We start from the raw sequence: 18,852 nt of genomic DNA on the forward strand, positions 1-18,852 counted from the left end.
ATGAAGACTCCAATCGCCTACTCCCAAGCACTCATACGAGGTCTGTTAGAAAAGTATCCGACCTTTGGCCGAAGAAAAAAAAAATGGCATAACAGGAGCGTTGGAAACCTAGATACCTTCAAAGTAGTCTCCTTGGGACTCCACGCACTTCTCCCAGCGCTGCTGCCACTGTTGGAAGTATTCCGAAAAGGCCTTTTTCGGAATGGAGTTTAGCTCAGCTGTCGTTGCAGCCATAATGTCCTCTCTTGTGTGAAATCGCGCTCCTTTCAATGGCCTCTTGACTCTCGGAAACAACCAGAAGTCGCAGGGGGCCATATCAAGAGAGTAAGGAGTTTGCCGAACTACAGGAGTCTGGTTTTTCGCCAAAAGATCTGAATCAAATGCGAGGAATGTGCAGGAGCATTGTCATGATGGATGCGCCAATTTCCTGTTGACCTCAACTTCGGTCTCTTGCGCCGCACAGCATCGCGTAGGCGACGGAGGACACCCCTGTAGTACTCTTTGGTCATTGTTTGACCCTGGGGCGTGCGTACTCGTGGTGTGCCACACAGCGAGAGTCCAAGAAAGCAGTCAGCATCACTTTGACGCTGCTGAGCATTTGGCAGGCCTTCTTTGGCCTTGGGAACGTAGAATGCTTCTACTGTGACGACTGGGATTTGGTTTCCGGGTCGTACCCGTACACCCAAGACTCGTCACCAGTGATTATGGTGTTGATGAAGTCGAGGTCACTGTTTGTGGAATCCAGCGTGTCCTGTGAGACTTCAACACCAAGCTGCTTTTGCTCCACCGCGAGCAGCTTCGGCGCGAATTTCGCCGCAACTCTCTTCATGGCCAAATCTTCGGTGATAATAGAATGTGCAGAAAAACTACTGATGTTCACCTCTTCCGCAATTTCTCGGATAGTCACACGACGGTCCCGCATCCCCAGAGCGTTCACGTCGGCAATGACCTGGCCATTTCGGCATGTTGATGGCCGACTAGAGCGTGGCTCGCTCTCCACCGATGTGCGGCCATCTTTAAACCAGTTGTACTATTGCTTAATTTGTGTGCTGCTCTAAGCATCATCACCGAAAACCGTATGAATATTCCGAATGGTTTCCACTTGGCTGTCACCCCGTTTCTGGCAAAATTTGATGCATTAGCGTTGCTCCTGTCGCACCGCCATTTTGCTTGGACTAAAAAATCGACGAGAGCACTGCGCACTACCTCACTCAAACGCTGCCTCCCAGCGACTGACGCTATCGGCAGGCGGGAAAAAATTCGTGCATGCGCACGATGGCTCAAGGTCTGCTGGTGCAAGCGCGCTTGTTTCATATCCATCAGGTGTTCGCAAAAAAAAATAAGGTCGGATACTTTTCTAACAGACCTCGTACACTCATACCGAACATGCAGATGAGTTGTGCAGAATGAGAAGAAAGAGGACGGAAATAGGAAAGATGTAACACTAAAGTTGACCAGGAGGGAAAGCTTAATATTGACAGCATATATAAAGGGGACATTTTCTTTCTCGTCACCCCCTCCCATGCCCCACTTGAGTACTGGACACATTTGAGTCACCCTTCTCCATTAAAAAAGAGCGAAAATTAAGAGGATTTTGCCCTCTTTTCTCCCATATGTATAATTTTTACCTTCACCGCAGGTTTTCGCAAGTCATCCTTACGCCGTGGCCATTTCGGACTCCGAATACGATTGCACATTAGAGTGCGTTGCTGCGAACCGAACAGCCATCGACGAAGAAGCGCAAACAGCGACTTTGACCTGGATTGCCACCTTTTCCAATTTTTAGCCTTGAATATTTTGCCAAAATGTTCTTTGCATGGCCATTGGGGTTCACGAAGGGGCACGCCGGACATTTTCGTTGTACGTCGAACAGCGAAAGTTGTCAACCTGGTTTCGTCCACGTGACGCTCTGGCGGGGCCTTGCCTGGTTTAATCAATGTGAACCGTAAGTTGTAACCTCAGTATTGATACTGACCAAAAAAAGCGCTTCTAGTGCGTCGTTTGTGAAAACCCTCTATCTCTAATCGCTGAGAGAAAGACGAATGCACACACGTTTAAATAAAAGATGTCACGATGTTACTTCTGTCACGAATGCCATCTCTTGTTCATATGGCTGCCTGTTGATATCATATAAGAAAAAATCTTTTTAGTTAAGGAAAATTTTCGTTACAGTTCGCCTTTAACCATTGGACAGCACAGTAGTCTTAAAGCGTCGTAGCGATATAAAGTTCAAGACAAGTTTGTCATGTTTTCAACTTCAGTGCTGGGTGGTCATGCTTCATCACGATCAGCCTGACTACGCCCGAAGAATAGGTTTCACATACACCTCCAATTAACCCTGTTCTGTGGCAGCCGCTGCAACTTTGGGGATGTCTAGAGATAGTCAATTTAACGACAATATAATCCCCAATGGGCGAAAATGATTGGTCGCGAGATAACTACATAAGCACCATAATTCATCTTACCTGAATTACCAGGCCAAAGCAATAACTAGTTAGTTTCTTCAAACCATTCATTCTAGTAATTTCATTTTTCATTCCATGTGCGCGACAATACCTTGCCGAACAGACAGATTTGAACACAATTCGAGGATAGCGTTACAGCACCTAAAATTTATTTGTTCCAAGAAGATGCCCACCATATTGTAGAAACACATGTGCGCTTGCTATTTACAAGCCGTATTCAACATAAAAATCCAGAGCACAGGGTTCAAAGATAATTTTCATATTGATTAATTTGCAATTACCTAAAAGTACAGAGTAAAGTTGAGAACGGGTGGTCCAAAAGAGTAAATAGTGCATAGAAAACATCAGTAAAACATCTTGAAAATGGAGATTTAAATAAAGGTTTGAGCTGACATCGAGTGACAATAATGGTTGTAAGGACAGAATAACGTACATATGCAAAATAAATATATCTAAACAGAAAAATAAAAACAGCCCTTCAAAATTTAATTGTAAGATTTTACAGTGATGCTGAGGTACCAAAAAGGAGAATAGAAACGGGAAGTAGGCAAATATGTTAGTCCAAGTAAATATTGAACGGTGTGGTGAGAACGTTTTCAAACAGCTTCTAAGCAAGGCAAATAAAAAAAAGAAATCACGGTAGCCCCTTATGGCTCTCGAGATTCTCTGTTCATTCTCTGATCCCAGATATGCGGCATTTACCCTCTGGGTACATTCTGTCTTGGAATAATTATTTCAGTAGTGACTGTTTATGAGTGAATTTTTTTAATGCAAAGTACGTCGTTAGGAGGAGTTGATTCTGCGATGTCTGGATGCAATCGCAATTGACTTGATGGTTCTAAAGACAGGTGAACGGATTGGGGCGAACGGGGGGGGGGGGGGGGGGGGGAAGATGCTGCCTTCTCCCGAAATGCCAAAATGAAGAAAGATGACTGAAGTGAGCATCTCGTGCCATTTTATTCATGAAAAATGACCAATATATACATCCACTCCTGCCTGTGAAAATATTCCCTCCAATACTCGCCCACAAATCCGCCCTTAGGTGGCGGGGTACACCTTTGACACGTGGTATTTTCTACATGGTATTGTCTAGGAAACGCCACTGTGCGATTCGATCTGTTAGCGCTTTTTGTAGTCAAAAGCGCAAGTAAATAAGTAATACGGAGGTTAAAGTTTTTTCCTCCCCCGAAGATCCAACGCACCGAGAGGGAATTTTCTACTACGCGGACGACGACTGCGTCGTACTCAACATGGAGTTCCGCGGACATGGTAAGTCAGTGCTGATGAATACGAAACTTTCTGCATTGAATATTCCTGCTGTTCTGCGCTGGATAGAGGCATATATTTCTGACCAAAAACTGTGCGTTACGCTTAAAGGAACAAGTTTCTCATATAAAAAGTTTAGTCTGGTGTTTCCAAAACATCTGCTCGGTGACCGCTTCTTTCCTTGATATTTATTAATGATATATGTGAGCACGTATCAAGTCCTCACGGACTGCATGCCGATGATTGTTGTCTTTACCGTGACATTACTGGCTTATATGATAGTGTGCAATTAGAAAGCGATTTTGGCGCTATGTTATTGTGGTCCAAAACGTGGACTATGACATTGAATTTTTCCAAATGCAAAGTTGTCCAGTTCACGAATAAACATCACCTCTCCTGCATACTACATACTCAGTTGATGACGAAAATCTGTCTGTTGTATTAACGTACAAATTATTAGGTGTTCTTTATCAAATAATTTTTCCTAGAAATACCACATTGACTACATAGCAGCCAAGGCTGGCCGTGCCCTTAACTTCCTGAAAAGAAATTTCAAGCAAGTTCCTCCTAAGTTAAAAGAAACACTTTACTTTTCCAACGTACGCAATATCTTAGAATACAGATGCTCCACTTGGGACCCTGCATGCATTTCAGAGTTAGAGTGCATCCAAAACCACGCGGCACGATTTGTCTCCTCGAACTATAGCTTCGCCCAAAGCTCCGCTGTCGTAATAGTGGATCTCCGGATGGACGCTGTTGCAAGAAAAACGGAAGTACACGCTCCAAAAATTATTTCACAAAATTTTTACAGGTACGACAGGATTAAGGAAAGAAACATATACACTCGATCCGGCGCACCGGTCCACCCGAGTTGATGACTCCCTAAAGGTCCAAGAATATCAATGCCGAATCAATATATACAAACATTCTTTTTTTCCCAAGAACAGTCCACTATTCTAACGGTTTGCCGGAAGAGACTGTCTCCGCGTCATCCTCTTCCTTTGACGTTTCTCTTGCTCACTTTTTGCTCAATTAGGCAACATATCAAGCCCTTTTTTTTTTTCTCTTCCTCTTTCATGTCCTTCATGTACACGAATGTAGTGTTTGTATCTACGTTTTTGTGCATATGTTATGAACGTATTTTTTGTCTCTGCAGGATTTTTTGTCTCTGTGAATACCTTCTGGATGTTGTGCTATTTTAAGGCGTTGTGTTTTCTCGCACTGCATTGTGCTGCCTGTAATACTCTCAAAATTTTCCTTCTACAATAATGGCCATTGGGCGCTGTAGGTATCTCAATAAATAAATAAAATAAGTAAATAAACTGGAAGCCTTCTAGAAACGGCTATTCGGCCAATTAAACGAGAGGGTGCCATAACACATTTTCGGTACTGGCTCATTTCAAATGTTTTAGGCGTGAAATGCTTCGTTACGGTAAACTGATAAACGGCTATCTTTAACAAAACCGTTACAAGCTTCGGGCCGATAAGAATGTCCTACACTTAGTGAAAAGATCTATAACCACCAGCGTTGCAGACGGATATAAAATGAGTTGCGGCTTTAAAGTCCGACCACGCATGCCCGAGAGCGTAGATTTCTTTGAGCTACTTAATAACCACGGAAATAATAATAGGGATGCTGTCAAGATTAACACGTTGGTACAGCGTTTCTTGTGCAAATCAGTGAATTTCACCATTTTTTTTTTAATTTTGCGTTCTCGTTTGAAACTTTCAGAGTGCATTCTGTGGGCTCGCCGTGAAGTGAAGGACTCGGTGCCCGAAGTCTGCATCGACTACCTCGTCGACACATGCGGTGTCACCGTGCCCGAGCACAGCAGAGATCTTTGCATCGACGGCGAGGGAGATTATTAGGCCTACGGAGCTGATCTATACAAGGAACAGAAGGGCATTATTCGTGGAAGAATAGAAACTTGAGGGATAGAATATTAGAATAAATAACATTTCACACCTGTCAGTGTTCTTTCCGGACTGCGCGTGCAGGTACCAACAGGAGTACACTATTTTGCCTAAAGGCATAAAAGTATTATAGTAACGTTGTCTTCCCATCCCGCTATGCTCGTCCTCCGGATTAAGCCAGCCTGCATCGCTTAGTGAGCTGTGACAAAAAAAAAAACTTCTTAACTGTTTGCAAGAAGGCCTTATTGATGCCTCCTCTCGCGTGCAGCACCCGTCTTCATTTTTCCCTCCTCCTGCTTATTTTCCAGAAGTGTAGTTTCATCCTGTTGACGCAGAGTAACTTGATTTTCAGTTCCACTTCCTGACTCACTTTTTTAACGCTTTTTAAAGATTCAAATTTTAAACAAAGTTTTTCACGTAAAAATACCAAGTAAAAGGTAACACACAATCAACGTAGATGCTAAAGTATGTGTGACTGTTAATGTGTAAAAAACGAGAACAATTCGTTTTGGGGAACAGATTCTAACTGCTGCCGTACAAGTTCTAAAACGTAGCACTAATCAGTAATGTCGAAGAAGCAACAGAAGTGAGCGCTCCACAAAATGGGCGGTTTGCTCAGCTTTCTCCTATTTGCTGCCAGATGGCGCTGCTTAACTGGAAGCAGTAGGAAACTTTGTAAGAACGGAATCGTACTTCGCCGAGGCCACCTTGGTTCCTTCTATTGATGTGCATTCCTCGATAGTCCGTGGGGGTTATCTCTCTTGTCGCTCCATGGAGACCATTCTCCGCGCGAAGTAGGTCTTGGAAACAAGCGGACATCGCACGGATATTCTCAATTCGCAAGCAATCACTATTATTCGGCCGCATTGCGTAACCTTTTAGAGCGATAGCTCTATTCATTGCAGAAATTCGAGTTTCAGTCGGTGTGTAGCTTTGACATTGAAGGGACGTTAGGACTTAACGACTTCATAGCAACAGTCTTAAGTCCAATGCCGAAGCATACTTTGACCGTGCCAATGGGATGATGTCCCCAATTTTTTTTTTCCCTGGTCATTACCGACATTTGCCCACCCCACCTCTTTGCCCACCCCACATTTGTCTTTTCAGCTCAGGATGCCGCTGCTTTTGAAAAGAGTATCCTATTGTATGTGTAAACTTAACAATATCATTGCCCTCTGTTTGGTTTTCTTTTTTGTTTGTTGCCGGAACGCTGTATTTGCGTAGTGCTTGATATTATTTTTGCTTTTTGAATGTTGCCCCCCTGCCTGGTCTCTATGACTGCAGTATGTGTAAATAAAAATAAATAAAATCTGGCCCACCTCCAGCCCCGTAACTTGACCTTGGAGATGTACCCCTTAATTTCGATGCACCGAATACAATGGTGATCTCCAAATTTTGACTTGGTCCTTTTTCATTTTCTCCTACCTTGATATTTCACCTTCTTGGATTTCGACAAATATAGATGACCAACCTAATTTAATACGCCCAGTACGATGGCGACCACCAAAATTAGCTTTGACTATTTCCAAATTTGGGTCACCCCCACAACCCGAAGTTTCCCTCGGATTTGTACCAAAATTAATATCCAGGGTAATTTTAATGTGCCAATTACGATCGTGACCTCCAAATGTGACCCGGGCCACACCCAAAATTTGTAGAAACCACCCTCGAAATTTTATCTTCTCGGATGCAACAGTTAGGCCAAGAGTTATGAAACAGCGGAACCATAGTAGAATTAAGAATAGCTGTCGCTGTTGCTCGACCATTCGGTGTAACGGTGTTAAGCCGCTGTCTATATATTTAGGGGGGGGTCTGGGTTTTGGCGTGCTTTGCTGCGGCCGGCTTTCCGCTGTTCCTGCTTTCTTGCTTGCTATCTGTCCTGAGCCAGCTAGCCCGTTTCCATAAACGCTCTTAATTCTGCTGCACATCGCGTACTCTACTGCTTGAGCCACACGCATACGCTCAAAAACACACCGCTTGTTCAATCCGTGAGTAGAGGCGGCCCACTGGCGGAGAAGGCAACACTCCGGGAGTTTACATATTTATTTCGTGTGATAGATTGAGTGTGACGATGGGAATATCTCAAATTACATTTTTCTGTCGGGCGTGTAGCGCTAGCTAAGCAAGCAAGAAACCGAGGCCTACTATCTTTCTTGCGGCTCCTATGTCGTTATCCTAGCGCCTTTTTAGAAGTTAAATGCTGTGCGTGTAGCACTCGCCGCGCATTTAGAAAGACGTTGCTCTAAGGCGGCGTCGCTCGTAAGGCATCGTCTTACAAACGCCAAAGAATTTCTCATGCTGCCGAAAGGGCGATTGAAGGCCAATTGAGAGCATATCTTAAAAGGGGTGTCAACATAACCCTCAATGGTACTCAGAAAATTTATATCGATGGACATTAATGCAGCTAGTCCTGGCGAATTTCTGATACTTCACTGAACTACACTCCGTTATAAAAGCTTAAAGACCGTCGTTATAAAGTAGTGCACAATTTCGAGCCGCCTTATGCACAAAATATTAAAGCACGCGTGTTATACTGTCAAGGAACACTGCTGGGCAGGTGATGGTAGCAAGTTCGGGGAAGGTCCTTCCAATCACTTGCGCTTCGGAGAAGGAATGGTTGGTGGTACTGTGTGCGTTCAGAGACAAGCTCGAGCTACGTTCATGCGAAAGCTTTGAGTAGGACGACTGCCAGTCGCTGATACGTTCGAGTACGTCGAAAACGGCATAATAGTCATGAGGTACCATCAGTGTTCGCTCCCTTTGAAACCCAAGGACAATGGAGGATACAGTAAGTGCTAGAAACAGGAAGTAGGTCATCACTGGCGAATGTTTTCGCCGGGGAGCCCCGATGCCGTATTTCCCTTTCCTTCTGTATGCCCCTCGAGTGAACGACACCCATAATCGCAATTAGAACAAGAGCTCGAACGAAGTTTGAAACAGGAGTGTCATGCAATCCAAGCCGGGAAAATGTGACCGGTGCGGCACTCAACTTTCTCACAGATGCCGACACGATAGTACGAAAGCTGATTACCCGTAGTGTCCATAATGTCCATGCCATCAACAGCTTGTATGTCACGGTAAGTTCACCGTCTCCTCGGCGAGGTCTGAAAACATCACTGCCTATGTCACGACCAAACCGACTGCAAGCTGAAATATTTACCAGCAGCATAATTATTACTTAGCAGGGATATCGTTTTTCTCTTTATTATATTGATGGTTTATGCTTTTTTGCTGCGCGGCAACTACGCAAGAACAAAAAATTCGACTATGCACGGAACATGGACATGACTGAAAAACAAATCGTGCCAGCTGCCGGTAAGGGCAAAACTGGAGGCTTTTCCGTCATTTCGTTGCTGAGTTCAGTCAAGTATCACTATAATAAACTGGTCATAATCGCGAGGCACTTAAATCTGCTGCCATTGCTCTTCTCACGAAGGTTCTTCTACCGGAATGGGGGAATTCGGCGTCCTTCATCAAAACTGACCTCAAATTGAGTTATATACTCATTTATATCAACTGCTAGCGATTTGCGGCATGCTATGGAGAAGGCCGGCACAGGACATCTTTTATTCGATATGACGCCATTTTATAAAGTTTCAATAACATCAAGAAAGGAAGCATGAAAGCCGCCAAAACAACTTGAGAAGTCGGAAGTGTGTGCAGTACGTCAGTTGAAGATAAGGTCTTTTTTTAGAGCTAGTTGGGGCATAGCAAATTGGCGGAAACCACAGCGCGAAAAGAACGAAGACACTACGAAAGAGGCGCTAAGCGCCCATCTCGTCTTGTGTATTCTTTGTCTTCGTTCTTTTAACGCTGTGGTGTCCGACTCTTCAGTGTAGGCCTTGCAGATTGAAATAAAAAATCTGTTCCGAGAACAAGGCTTGATGAGAAATAGGTCCGTAGACTGCACTCGCCTTACTCTGTTTTTTTTCTCCATAAAACATATCGGGTTGTTTTCTCAGAAGGTTAGAGATTTTTATAATAATAACTGTCAGAGATACGTCAGCGCGGTCCTTGCAGGTGGATTGTACATGGAAGAGCTCAACTAAAAGACGATTAACTAACTAAAATTCACGTATCGAGATTTAGGGGCAAGATCATATTGCGGAATTGAAGGCCATCAATACAAAAGGCGAGCCCAGTATGAATTTTCTTCCTAAGTAACGCGGTTAAAAATATGGAACGCCCAAAATACTGATTCGAAAGCTCGCTGATTTGCATTCTCGCGTTGCAAATTTAGAAAATGTTGTCGCTCGCATTTTTTCAATAGGAATTAGATGCCCTTTGTATATTTTATGATGTAGCAGGTAACGTGATGCGGACGATGATGCTAAGCGCAGACACCCAATTTGTAAATGTGCAACGACGGAAAGCCAAGTTAACGACCTCTCAAATGCGTATTTTTGAAGTGCGATATTTCCAACCTTATTGCCAGTGAAGAAAAATTAAAAGCTGGGCCCATCTTCAGTGTTGAAGGGTTTCAAATGCTCAGTTTAATATCCACCCTAAAACACAAACTGAAAATTTGATAACTTAATTTCACTAATATCTAATCATCTAGCTCTATCACTCATTTTCTGTTACCTTGCTGTACAATCCACTTGCAGAGACCGCACCAACATCGCTCTTATGTATTGAAAAATCAAAATTTTTAACCGTTCAAAAACTCTCCCTGTGGGATAAACAACTGAGTTCGTCTATCGTAAAACTTTCTTTCTGGTCATCAAATATTTTTATGCTTTCGCGCACAGCAGATCTTCATAACTATAATATAACAATAAAATTCTGTGAATATCACTAAACAAGACAGAAGTGTCAAAGAAATGAAAAAAAAATCCGGAGTACGATCAATACACCTGTCTTACTAAGAGCACATGCAGCAAGCACTTCAAAAAAATCCAAACAGTAGATTAACATTTCCTTGTCGACATTAATAACGAGTATCAGTACAGCTGTGAATAGAAATAACCAAATACTTTCCGGGTCTTTGCCTTTGAGTCGGGTTAGTTGTCACTGGCACATATTGACTGCGACAGAACGTCAACGTTCAACAAACCAGACTAGCAGAACATTAATAACAGCACGAAACATCCATACTTTGCATCATATACCGAATGTAGACCAGCGCTCACTGGGAGTATCCTCGGGCTATACTATATTCAGAGTTCGGCACTCGTAAGGAACTGCGCTACTGCCCTTGAGATATGGCCCGGGATACCTGGATTGGCAGCAAGCAGTCCTTATCGTCCCATTTCACAGTTCTTTTTGAAGAAATATTTGCGAACAGGAAGCTCTGTGTGCTGGAAAATGGACTCCAGTTCACATCCCTGCAAAAAAAAACAAAAAAAAACATGAGCACTATCAAGTGGAAACGAATCATTATCGAGCAGAATGTCAGGCTTAACAATTTATCCAGCCGTGATAATGCTTCTATTGGCACATGCTGCATCATGAACGCCACATTCTAAAGTGGCCTCCTCTGGCCGGCAAAATAAACCGCGACAAAGTACGTTTTTTCCTTTCTTTTTCTTGCTCCAGGCATGCTAGAAAAGAAACCTCACCTCACTCCTACACATTTACTTCTAAGTACAAGAGCATAGGAACGCAAAAATCGCCAACCCTGTTTTGCGTCGCATTTCGGATCTGCAAGAGTTCTTATAAAGCTCCTCTAAGACCCCTAATATTTCTCAACGCGGAAGCAGTCAGGGAGTAGCTGCTATGTATTAAGACAATAATCAGCATTACATCGATCATGGTAGTTTGGGCGAGTTGCTTGCGGTTGACGAAACACTTAGCTCGTAGGACCGAAAGAAGACTGCGTCTTTCTCGGGTTTGATGTGGTACAAGTTTCATCGTGAGCATTATAGTCCTTGTGGGGAGTAGGTAAGATGACCACGGGCCACACGAAATGAACAGCCGCTATCTGTGTTACACGTATCATCCGCGCAAGAATTTGCATTGCGTTGCCCTACGAACTACATCTTTTCGTTGTCACACTGTTAAGTTTTTCAAGAATAGGGGTTCCATCACGAAGCTGAAGGTGACCCCGTTACTAAAACGATGATACATGAATATGACAAGCCACCTCGCTGCACATTAGGTTTCAGAAAAGCGTAAGTCAGCTCAAGTTCTCCAGATTTTGACTACAGTGGCGAGGCTAGTCACAAATAAACCTCACCCTGTTTTCACAAAAGCGATAATGTCCGCCATCATAACTGCTGGGTCCAGGAGCTTGTGGTCACCGTACGAGTTGTAGACGTGCACAACCGCTCCCTTTGCAGATGTCTCACGAGCCAGTTCTATCATCGGACATTGCAGGACCATGTTTGAAAGTAGTGCTTTGAATTTATCTACGTTGCTTGCTCTTCCTTCTTCCAGGTATCGTTGTAGTTCCGGTGGCACCTGCTGAGGTGTGCGGTTTCCGGTGAAAAACTTTTGAACATAGTTGAACAATAATTCTGGGTTGTCTGGAATGACGGACTGTCTTGGCATTAGACTGAGTATGTACTCGAAGAGAACATGTCCATCGTACGTATTGTGACCGCACAGTATACTGATGCCCGTTAGAGTGGACGGCAGTTTAGCGAAAACATTTTCGCATCCACCGAAGGGTGGTTGATGACAGCCAGGTGTGAAGAGTAGCCAGGGGAACTTCGAAGTTGTCTCAGAAATAATTTGCAGGCTTGCGTCCTTAAGGCAATCAAGGTGCGAGACGGCGTCAGCACTCTCCGTGCATTGGATTGACGTCGCAATCATGGCTAAGGAGCTCCGTCCAGTACGGGGAAGCAGCGATGTTGGTGTGAGGCCATGCAGGACAAGGCGTTTAAAGAAGCGCTTCTTGCCTAGTGCCTCCGCGAAGAGGTCAATGGACGCCAGGTAAGAGCCGGAGCCGAAACCGAAGCCCACAAGAGATTTCGGGTCCCCTTGAAACGATTCAATGTTCTCGCGTATCCACGTCAGGCTGAGAAAGACGTCATCGATGCCGACGGCTGCAGACGTACCATTTGAAGTTGAATCTACGAAGCCCAGGACGCCTAGTCTGTGGTTGACGGCGACTACTATTATGTCCCCTCCGAGGGCAAGCGTCTCCCAAACGACGTCGAATTGGTCACTGTAGTCATATTGAAACCAAGCGGACGCCAAGACCACCATGACGGTTTTGAGTTCGGTGCTGGCGGGGCACGCGACTGGGGCCCAGATAGACAGGGATAGGCACTCCTCAGATGGCCTCCGTTCGGTCAGGTTTCCCTGCAGGTACAGCACTTACTGTTTCCGAGTACTATAATTTATGCTGAATTTATAGAGTAGAATTTCCGAAATAGTAGACGCCTTACATATGTCTACTTAATACATAGAAATTTAAAAGAGTTTAGAACAATAGCACTTGAAGCAGAAAAAGCTGTGACCAAGCATTGAGGTGGTGTAGCCATCATTATACTTTGGTCTCATTCCAGGCTCACCCAAAAAACGGTTGTCTCTACAATATAATCTTTGGAAATACCTGTAGAGGGTGCGGTAGGCGGATGGAGGGGGGAGGGGGGTTAGGGCGGTTTTAAAATAGAATTTTCCAGCTTTTTTCATTCGATTTTGAAATTTCTTGCTCAGAGTGACCGGGGGGTGAGGTGGGTAGCAGCCGCACACTCCTCAATTCCGCGATTGCTTGGGAAACAGAACCAATGTTAGTCAATTTCAGTTCTTTAGTTCTTTTCCTTAACTTTGCACGCAACAGTCGCACTGTCTTTCAGTATTGCGGCAAATTATATTTGAACAGCAGGACACAAAGTGCACCAGATTAGTAAAAAAAAATTAACTCAATTATGAAATTATCGAACAATTTGAACACGAACCTACTTGTATGGCAGTGACACCTGAGGTACTGTAGCGGTAGGTTCTATGTTTATTTAGAGTTACTGCTGTCGTGTGAGTTGCGCATTTTGCACATTATCAGTGGTCGTCCGCAAAATAAAATGCCACACTAAACATGCCCTTACGTACCTGTGTGAAGGAAAGAAACGCGAACAGAGTGGAGTCTAGGCGCTCCTCTATTCGCACTTCTCTTGATGACGCTTTTACATCGGCGATAGCCAAAAAACGCTAGAGTCGTCCGTAATGCATTCTACTACGACTTTAACCTCTTTTTTTTAGCACTCAGGGTAAAAGTGCCATCAAAAAAACATTCGAACACGGGAGCGCGTAGACGCCGCATTGTTCGCGTTTCTGTCCATCTCGATAGTACGTTTCCTCATGCGGTACAGGTCTGCACCAGGTTCCGCCATGTACCCCAAGGTCGCTCTAGTGATATCTTTCGTCGTTACAGCGATTGCTACTTAGAAATTGATAATCGCACAGTGACCACTGTATAGCGATTACGTGAATAGGGTGATCCAATGGGCGATATCATCAGCAACCTGTGCAAGTTCTGCAGGATGATTCGACGGGTTCCGTATCGGGCCAACAAGAGAGTACTAAGTCAATGATCAGCAGAGCCGTGGCTAAGCAGGCATGTTCCCCTCGTCTCTCGCACTGATTCGAGATAAATGCAAACTATTTTACTTCGGTCGAAACCAACCGATGACAAGAGAACTTTATGGCTCACGTTAATCTACAAGAACACACCACTGTTGCCTTTACATTTTTTTTCCGGCCAGTAAATGACGATACTAGTAAATGAAGCTCGCTTCGCTAAGTTACGTTATTTCGGTTTCTACGTAACAAGATCACTGTCACGCTGAAACTTTACAAATGCTCTCACGTCTCGTAGCTTTTTACAGGCGTCGCTGTGAAAATGTACGGTATTGTGGTTTGTGGAGCTTGATGTCCTCACGCTGCACATGGGCTTTGAGAGGAGCCGCAATAAATATGATCGGGTTTAGCTTTTATCCCTTTGGGTTCTCCAGCTTGCCCCGTCGTCGCACAGCACATGACCATGCTTTGTATTTCCCTTGCACCTAAAGACATCTGTTATTGTCCGAATGCAATCCCGGATGATTGGGCTCAGGAGAGGAACGCCATAACTTCGGAGGTGCCATGGCGGGTATGGTAAAAAGAAAAGGGTGGTCACGTTTACGGCATGTTAGAACTGAATACCTGCGGACAGCGTGGACCATGTCGATAGGCATAGAAGATCCCGCCTTCTCCGATGCTTGTCACGGGACGCGCACGCTCGAATCGTTGGGCACCGCTGACGCCGGTTCCGTACGGAATGCCGAAGAACTTGCGCAGCCTGCCGTTTCGGTCTACGTTCCCGTGCACAGTGGCGCCGAGGGAATGGAGCTGGACTTCGGGTTCTCCGAGGGACAATGTGCAGAACCCGGTCGACACGGTCGTGGTGATGTTGCCTGCCGCTGTCACTCGTTGTCGCAGAACCATCCATACGGTCAGGACGGAAGCGGCGGCGAAAAAAACGCCGAGAATGGTTAAGACACTGCGAGAAAAGTTAAGATTGCCACGCTCACTTCACAAACCAGTACGGGCAATAATTACGTTACTGTGCTAAGCATTTTCTGTACCGGCGCAGAGGTAGACACGTAATAATGGAGTGATTGCTCATTGGCATCCACCCAAGCGCAGCCATACGTGACTACAAAGGAAAGCTATACAGCTTTCTTGAAACTTATTACATAAGAAAAGTTCGTCCTGCTCCAGGGTTCGATCCCGCGACCACCGCTTCACCGGAACAGTCGCTCTACCAAGTGAGCTAACCGGGAGGGCATGCTTATGGTACGGCGAGAGCGACTGATCAATAATTCGAAACGGGGACAGTGTTGGTCAAATATAAGTTCGGGAAAGCTGTATAGCTTTGCTTTGTAGCCCTGTGGCTACGCTTGGGTTGACGCCAAAGAGTAATTATTCCCTTATTACAAATATAAACTTTGGGGAATTCCCCTAAATATTTAACAAACAGGGTTAACATTTGGATTGGTTTGGTCTGGTTTGGTTTATCGGGTTTACCGTCCCAAAGAGACTCAGGCTATGAGAGACGCCGTAGTGAAGGGCTCCGGAAATTTCGACCACCTGGAGTTCTTTAACGTGCACTGACATCGCACAGTACAGGGCCTCTAGAATTTCTCCTCCAAATAAATTCAACCGCCGCGGCCGGGATCGAACCCGCGTCTTTCGGGCCAGCAGCCGAGCGCCGTAACCACTGAGCCACCGCGGCGGGGCTGGGCCGTGTTACAGACTGAAAATAAATGTGCACTGCTGGCGACAAAATATGCAGTGGCACACGACAAGCGGAAAAATATGGAAAACCTGCATTGTCGCATTGATGCATTTCTGGTGTCTAGATCTTGCCGTGTGCATGGGCGTCCTTTCGTACCCGGAGCCATGTCTTTTTCCTCGCTTCCGCTGAACAAGCTGGTGATACGCAGAGCTTGGTAGGAGGAGTCACTTAAGGGCCCCGTGTCGCAGGAAAGCCGGTGTCGTCGTCGGCGTCGGCAGCCTTGGTCATGAGCGAAAATTCCCAGAAGCATTAATAAATGAAATCGACTAGGTAATTGGTCGAGTTGGGGAATCGAACCAGGGTCTCCCGAGCGCGAGACGAGCACGCTAACCACTCCGTCACGCCAGCTCGACGGTTTAGAATGAACAAAGGCGCGTCTTCATTCACTCCCATCTTCCTCCCTTCCGTTACGGCGAGGTTCAGGTGTCCACCGAGATATGCGAGAGAGGGAGATATAATTTCCTTTCCTCAAAAACCAGTTTACCATCGAGCAAGGTGTAGAGCCGAATGGGCAATGGCGTTTTGTGGACTCCCTGGCAGCGTTGCAAGACGCTGTCGCGTTCCACACTCCGAGGCGAAGCTTAACATCTTAACCACACATCAGTGACACAAGCAGCAACACTGCGCTTAAGGCTTTCGCCTCACCGCACTTTAGGCCAACAAAGTGCCCTCTGAATGTTTTTAATTATCGGGTCGCGTGCGCTGTTCGGTGGCTTACGAAGGGAGCCGATGCGTGCGGTATTCACTCTGTCGGGACAATTTCCTACGTTTTAGCTTGCCACCTGTCAACTTATGTTCCTCTAGTTTTGTGATGCTGGTCGTCCGCAGGGAAGCCGGGCCCACATCCAGAGGAATCCCACGCTTCCCAGTAGGAACAGTCTCCTTATATGTCGGAAATTATCAAAGACATCGTGCACACTTGCCAACCACCCCACTACTCAACGCCCGCGCCCGCTGCGGAGGCTCAGCGATTAGAGCGCTCGGCTACTGAGCCTGAGTACCCCGGCTTCGAACCCCCCTCCCTTCGCTGTGGTGGTGGTGAAAAACTTTTATTGTTCTCTAAAGAGAAGCACGTGGAGGTATGCATAACCTGGTCCTTAAGAGTCCGGCCGTTACGAGTACTATAGGTGAAGTCCCTAGTACGGTACTCCAGTGGCGTCTGCCGATAGCCGGCAGAATAGCCTAAGAAACGGATTACCGGCCGTGTCTTCTTATTCGCTCGCTGTAATCACTTTACGTGCACAGCAACGATATGGAGCACGAATATAATGCTACGTTTGATCGGTTCTGTGGCATTGTGTATTAGCACCGCGTTTGATGACGCATGAGCCAGCACTCTGCCGCCCCCACCTCGAGGAGGAGTTTTTATTTTTAAAAATGGAAAAGAAGAAACTGAACAAATCAATATTTGTTTCCCCTGAGTGTGTGTCCCTTTTAGGGGGCATTCTGAGATTATTTGGGTTAGGTTTGATTGCACGCAGCAGATGGTTTTTTTTTTTTTTGGGGGGGGGAGGGGGGGGCGGTATTATTCTAGCAAAACAACTAGAAAAAGAGAATGCGGGTAATGTTTAATTGGCTCTGTGTCGTGACATGACTGGAGTCAGCCATTCGGGTTAAACTGCCGGCAGACTTCACACCGAGCGTTTTTGCTCGCTGGTGGCAAAGAAGTCTCGCCCATAATCTTACTCAGCGGCAGGTCTCTAGGCGCCCGTTTGTATTGCACGTTTCGAACAGTGACAATGAAGAGGAGCAAGGAGCACACTTACGGAATGGACTTCCTGACCCAGCTTCTGCGCTGTATGCTGTAGAGTGATAAAGTTGAGACGAGCTCACGCACGGAACCGCTTCTTCGCAGCACTACATTTGAAAAGTATGTCGTGGCTGGGCGAGCGTCGTCTTTCGCAGGGCTCTCATTCGCCGATGGGCTGTGTTGCATGGAGGTGTCAGGCTTAGGGACGGAGGCATCCGGGGATGCGCCCGCTTTGGGCGTGCTCCGTTTGCTTGACTGAGGTAAAGGACTCTCCGCTCCGGATGAAGGGGACGCCGGAGTGGTCGGAGAGGTTGGGTGGCTTCCCTTGGGAGTTTTCTTGGGCATGCCTTTCAGTTCATGAAACGTAATGGCGTCGACTCGACACAAACCAACTTCTTCTTTGTTGTCGTTGTCGCATAAGAACTAGGGAGAGCATCGGTTCCTTGAGCTAAATCTAAGTGGTGGATGAGTAAATTGTTTAGACTTTCTATTAAACTACCAATGTCCTAACTCTGAAGAACAGTTGGCCTGGACAGGTACCCAAGAGCCTGGCAGAGTGTTCTGGACACTGTGGATTCTTGCGCACCTCTGAATGATGGTTAGTGCAGCCCAGGGGACGGAAGGAAGAGCCAGTTGGTAAGGGGCTTCAGGTTTCCAACTGGAGAGAAAGGACACGAGTTAGATGGAAGATTCGATAATGCATAGCGAGTTTTGCGGTGTCATTATTAATGATGCCGGCAGTGTGTTCGAAGTAAGTTCATTCGCTCACTTCATCTAGCGAGTTTAGTTTTGTACACAGCAAAAAATCACATGATTTCAAAGCTAATCTCTCAGATTATTTGCACCAGCATCAAGCAGGCAATAAATATATGCATGCTGATATTAATGATTGTAAGGAAACAAAATATGAAAGAAATTAGGTGTGGGCTCTGAAGCTATGTTTATTCGAAATGCATGATCAAGCGGGTGACAGACAAAAGGACATGGCGAATCGACGGGATGATAAGAAATTAAAAAAAAATTCCGAAGAGATCAGAAGTGCAGAGAGTGAAAAAAAAGAAAAAAGAAAATGAAACATCTGCACTTATTAAAAAAAGAAACATTGCACTTGATAGAAACACCCCCAGCACTCCCTTAATGATGCTATAAAGCGGTGGACCAGTCAAACACGAGGCGCTCTACTTAGAAGGCAACCAAAACCTTATACTGGAGCGACCCCCAGAGTTTTTAACAAA

The 18,852-nt window shown here is 45.5% G+C and overlaps 3 protein-coding genes across 3 annotated transcripts in view; 1 reads left to right on the plus strand and 2 right to left on the minus strand.

The window, feature by feature from the left end:
* Window positions 1-5,600, plus strand: LOC149340677 (uncharacterized). Its single transcript, XM_089551162.1, has 3 exons — window positions 1-40; window positions 3,639-3,734; window positions 5,464-5,600. The coding sequence occupies exons 1-3, from the start codon at window positions 1-3 to the stop codon at window positions 5,598-5,600; spliced, it is 273 nt and encodes a 90-aa protein (XP_089407288.1).
* Window positions 5,601-8,525: 2,925 nt separating this feature from the next.
* Window positions 8,526-17,974, minus strand: LOC149340678 (carboxylesterase 5A-like). Its single transcript, XM_089549493.1, has 4 exons — window positions 17,634-17,974; window positions 14,733-15,069; window positions 11,824-12,893; window positions 8,526-10,972 (listed from the first exon to the last, which is right to left on the minus strand). Exons 1-4 carry the CDS (start codon window positions 17,960-17,962, stop codon window positions 10,834-10,836), a joined length of 1,875 nt encoding a protein of 624 aa, XP_089405619.1. The 5' UTR covers window positions 17,963-17,974; the 3' UTR covers window positions 8,526-10,833.
* A 58-nt stretch (window positions 17,975-18,032) lies between these two features.
* Window positions 18,033-18,852, minus strand: part of LOC149340679 (uncharacterized) — a 44,533-nt gene continuing 43,713 nt past the window's right edge. The window contains exon 5 of the mRNA XM_089549494.1: window positions 18,033-18,275. Coding sequence (XP_089405620.1) covers window positions 18,113-18,275 — 163 coding nt within the window. The 3' untranslated portion in view covers window positions 18,033-18,112. The remainder of the gene's footprint in view (window positions 18,276-18,852) is intronic.

Source organism: Amblyomma mixtum, chromosome 6 (genome assembly GCF_055824585.1).
Source record: "Amblyomma mixtum isolate Tamu chromosome 6, ASM5582458v1, whole genome shotgun sequence".
Lineage (NCBI taxonomy): Eukaryota > Metazoa > Arthropoda > Arachnida > Ixodida > Ixodidae > Amblyomma > Amblyomma mixtum.

What these genes read in the sequence shown, in the direction of transcription:
- LOC149340677 (XM_089551162.1), top strand. Translation starts at nt 1, where the DNA reads ATGAAGACTCCAATCGCCTACTCCCAAGCACTCATACGAG. An exon ending in CTCCCAAGCACTCATACGAG is followed by an intron (nt 41 to 3,638) that starts GTCTGTTAGAAA and finishes CGGAGGTTAAAG; the next exon opens with TTTTTTCCTCCCCCGAAGAT. An exon ending in CATGGAGTTCCGCGGACATG is followed by an intron (nt 3,735 to 5,463) that starts GTAAGTCAGTGC and finishes TGAAACTTTCAG; the next exon opens with AGTGCATTCTGTGGGCTCGC.
- LOC149340678 (XM_089549493.1), bottom strand. Translation starts at nt 17,962, where the DNA reads ATGCCCAAGAAAACTCCCAAGGGAAGCCACCCAACCTCTCCGACCACT. An exon ending in ATGGTCCACGCTGTCCGCAG is followed by an intron (nt 12,894 to 14,732) that starts GTATTCAGTTCT and finishes CTGTACCTGCAG; the next exon opens with GGAAACCTGACCGAACGGAG. An exon ending in ATCGCTTTTGTGAAAACAGG is followed by an intron (nt 10,973 to 11,823) that starts GTGAGGTTTATT and finishes TTTTTTTTGCAG; the next exon opens with GGATGTGAACTGGAGTCCAT.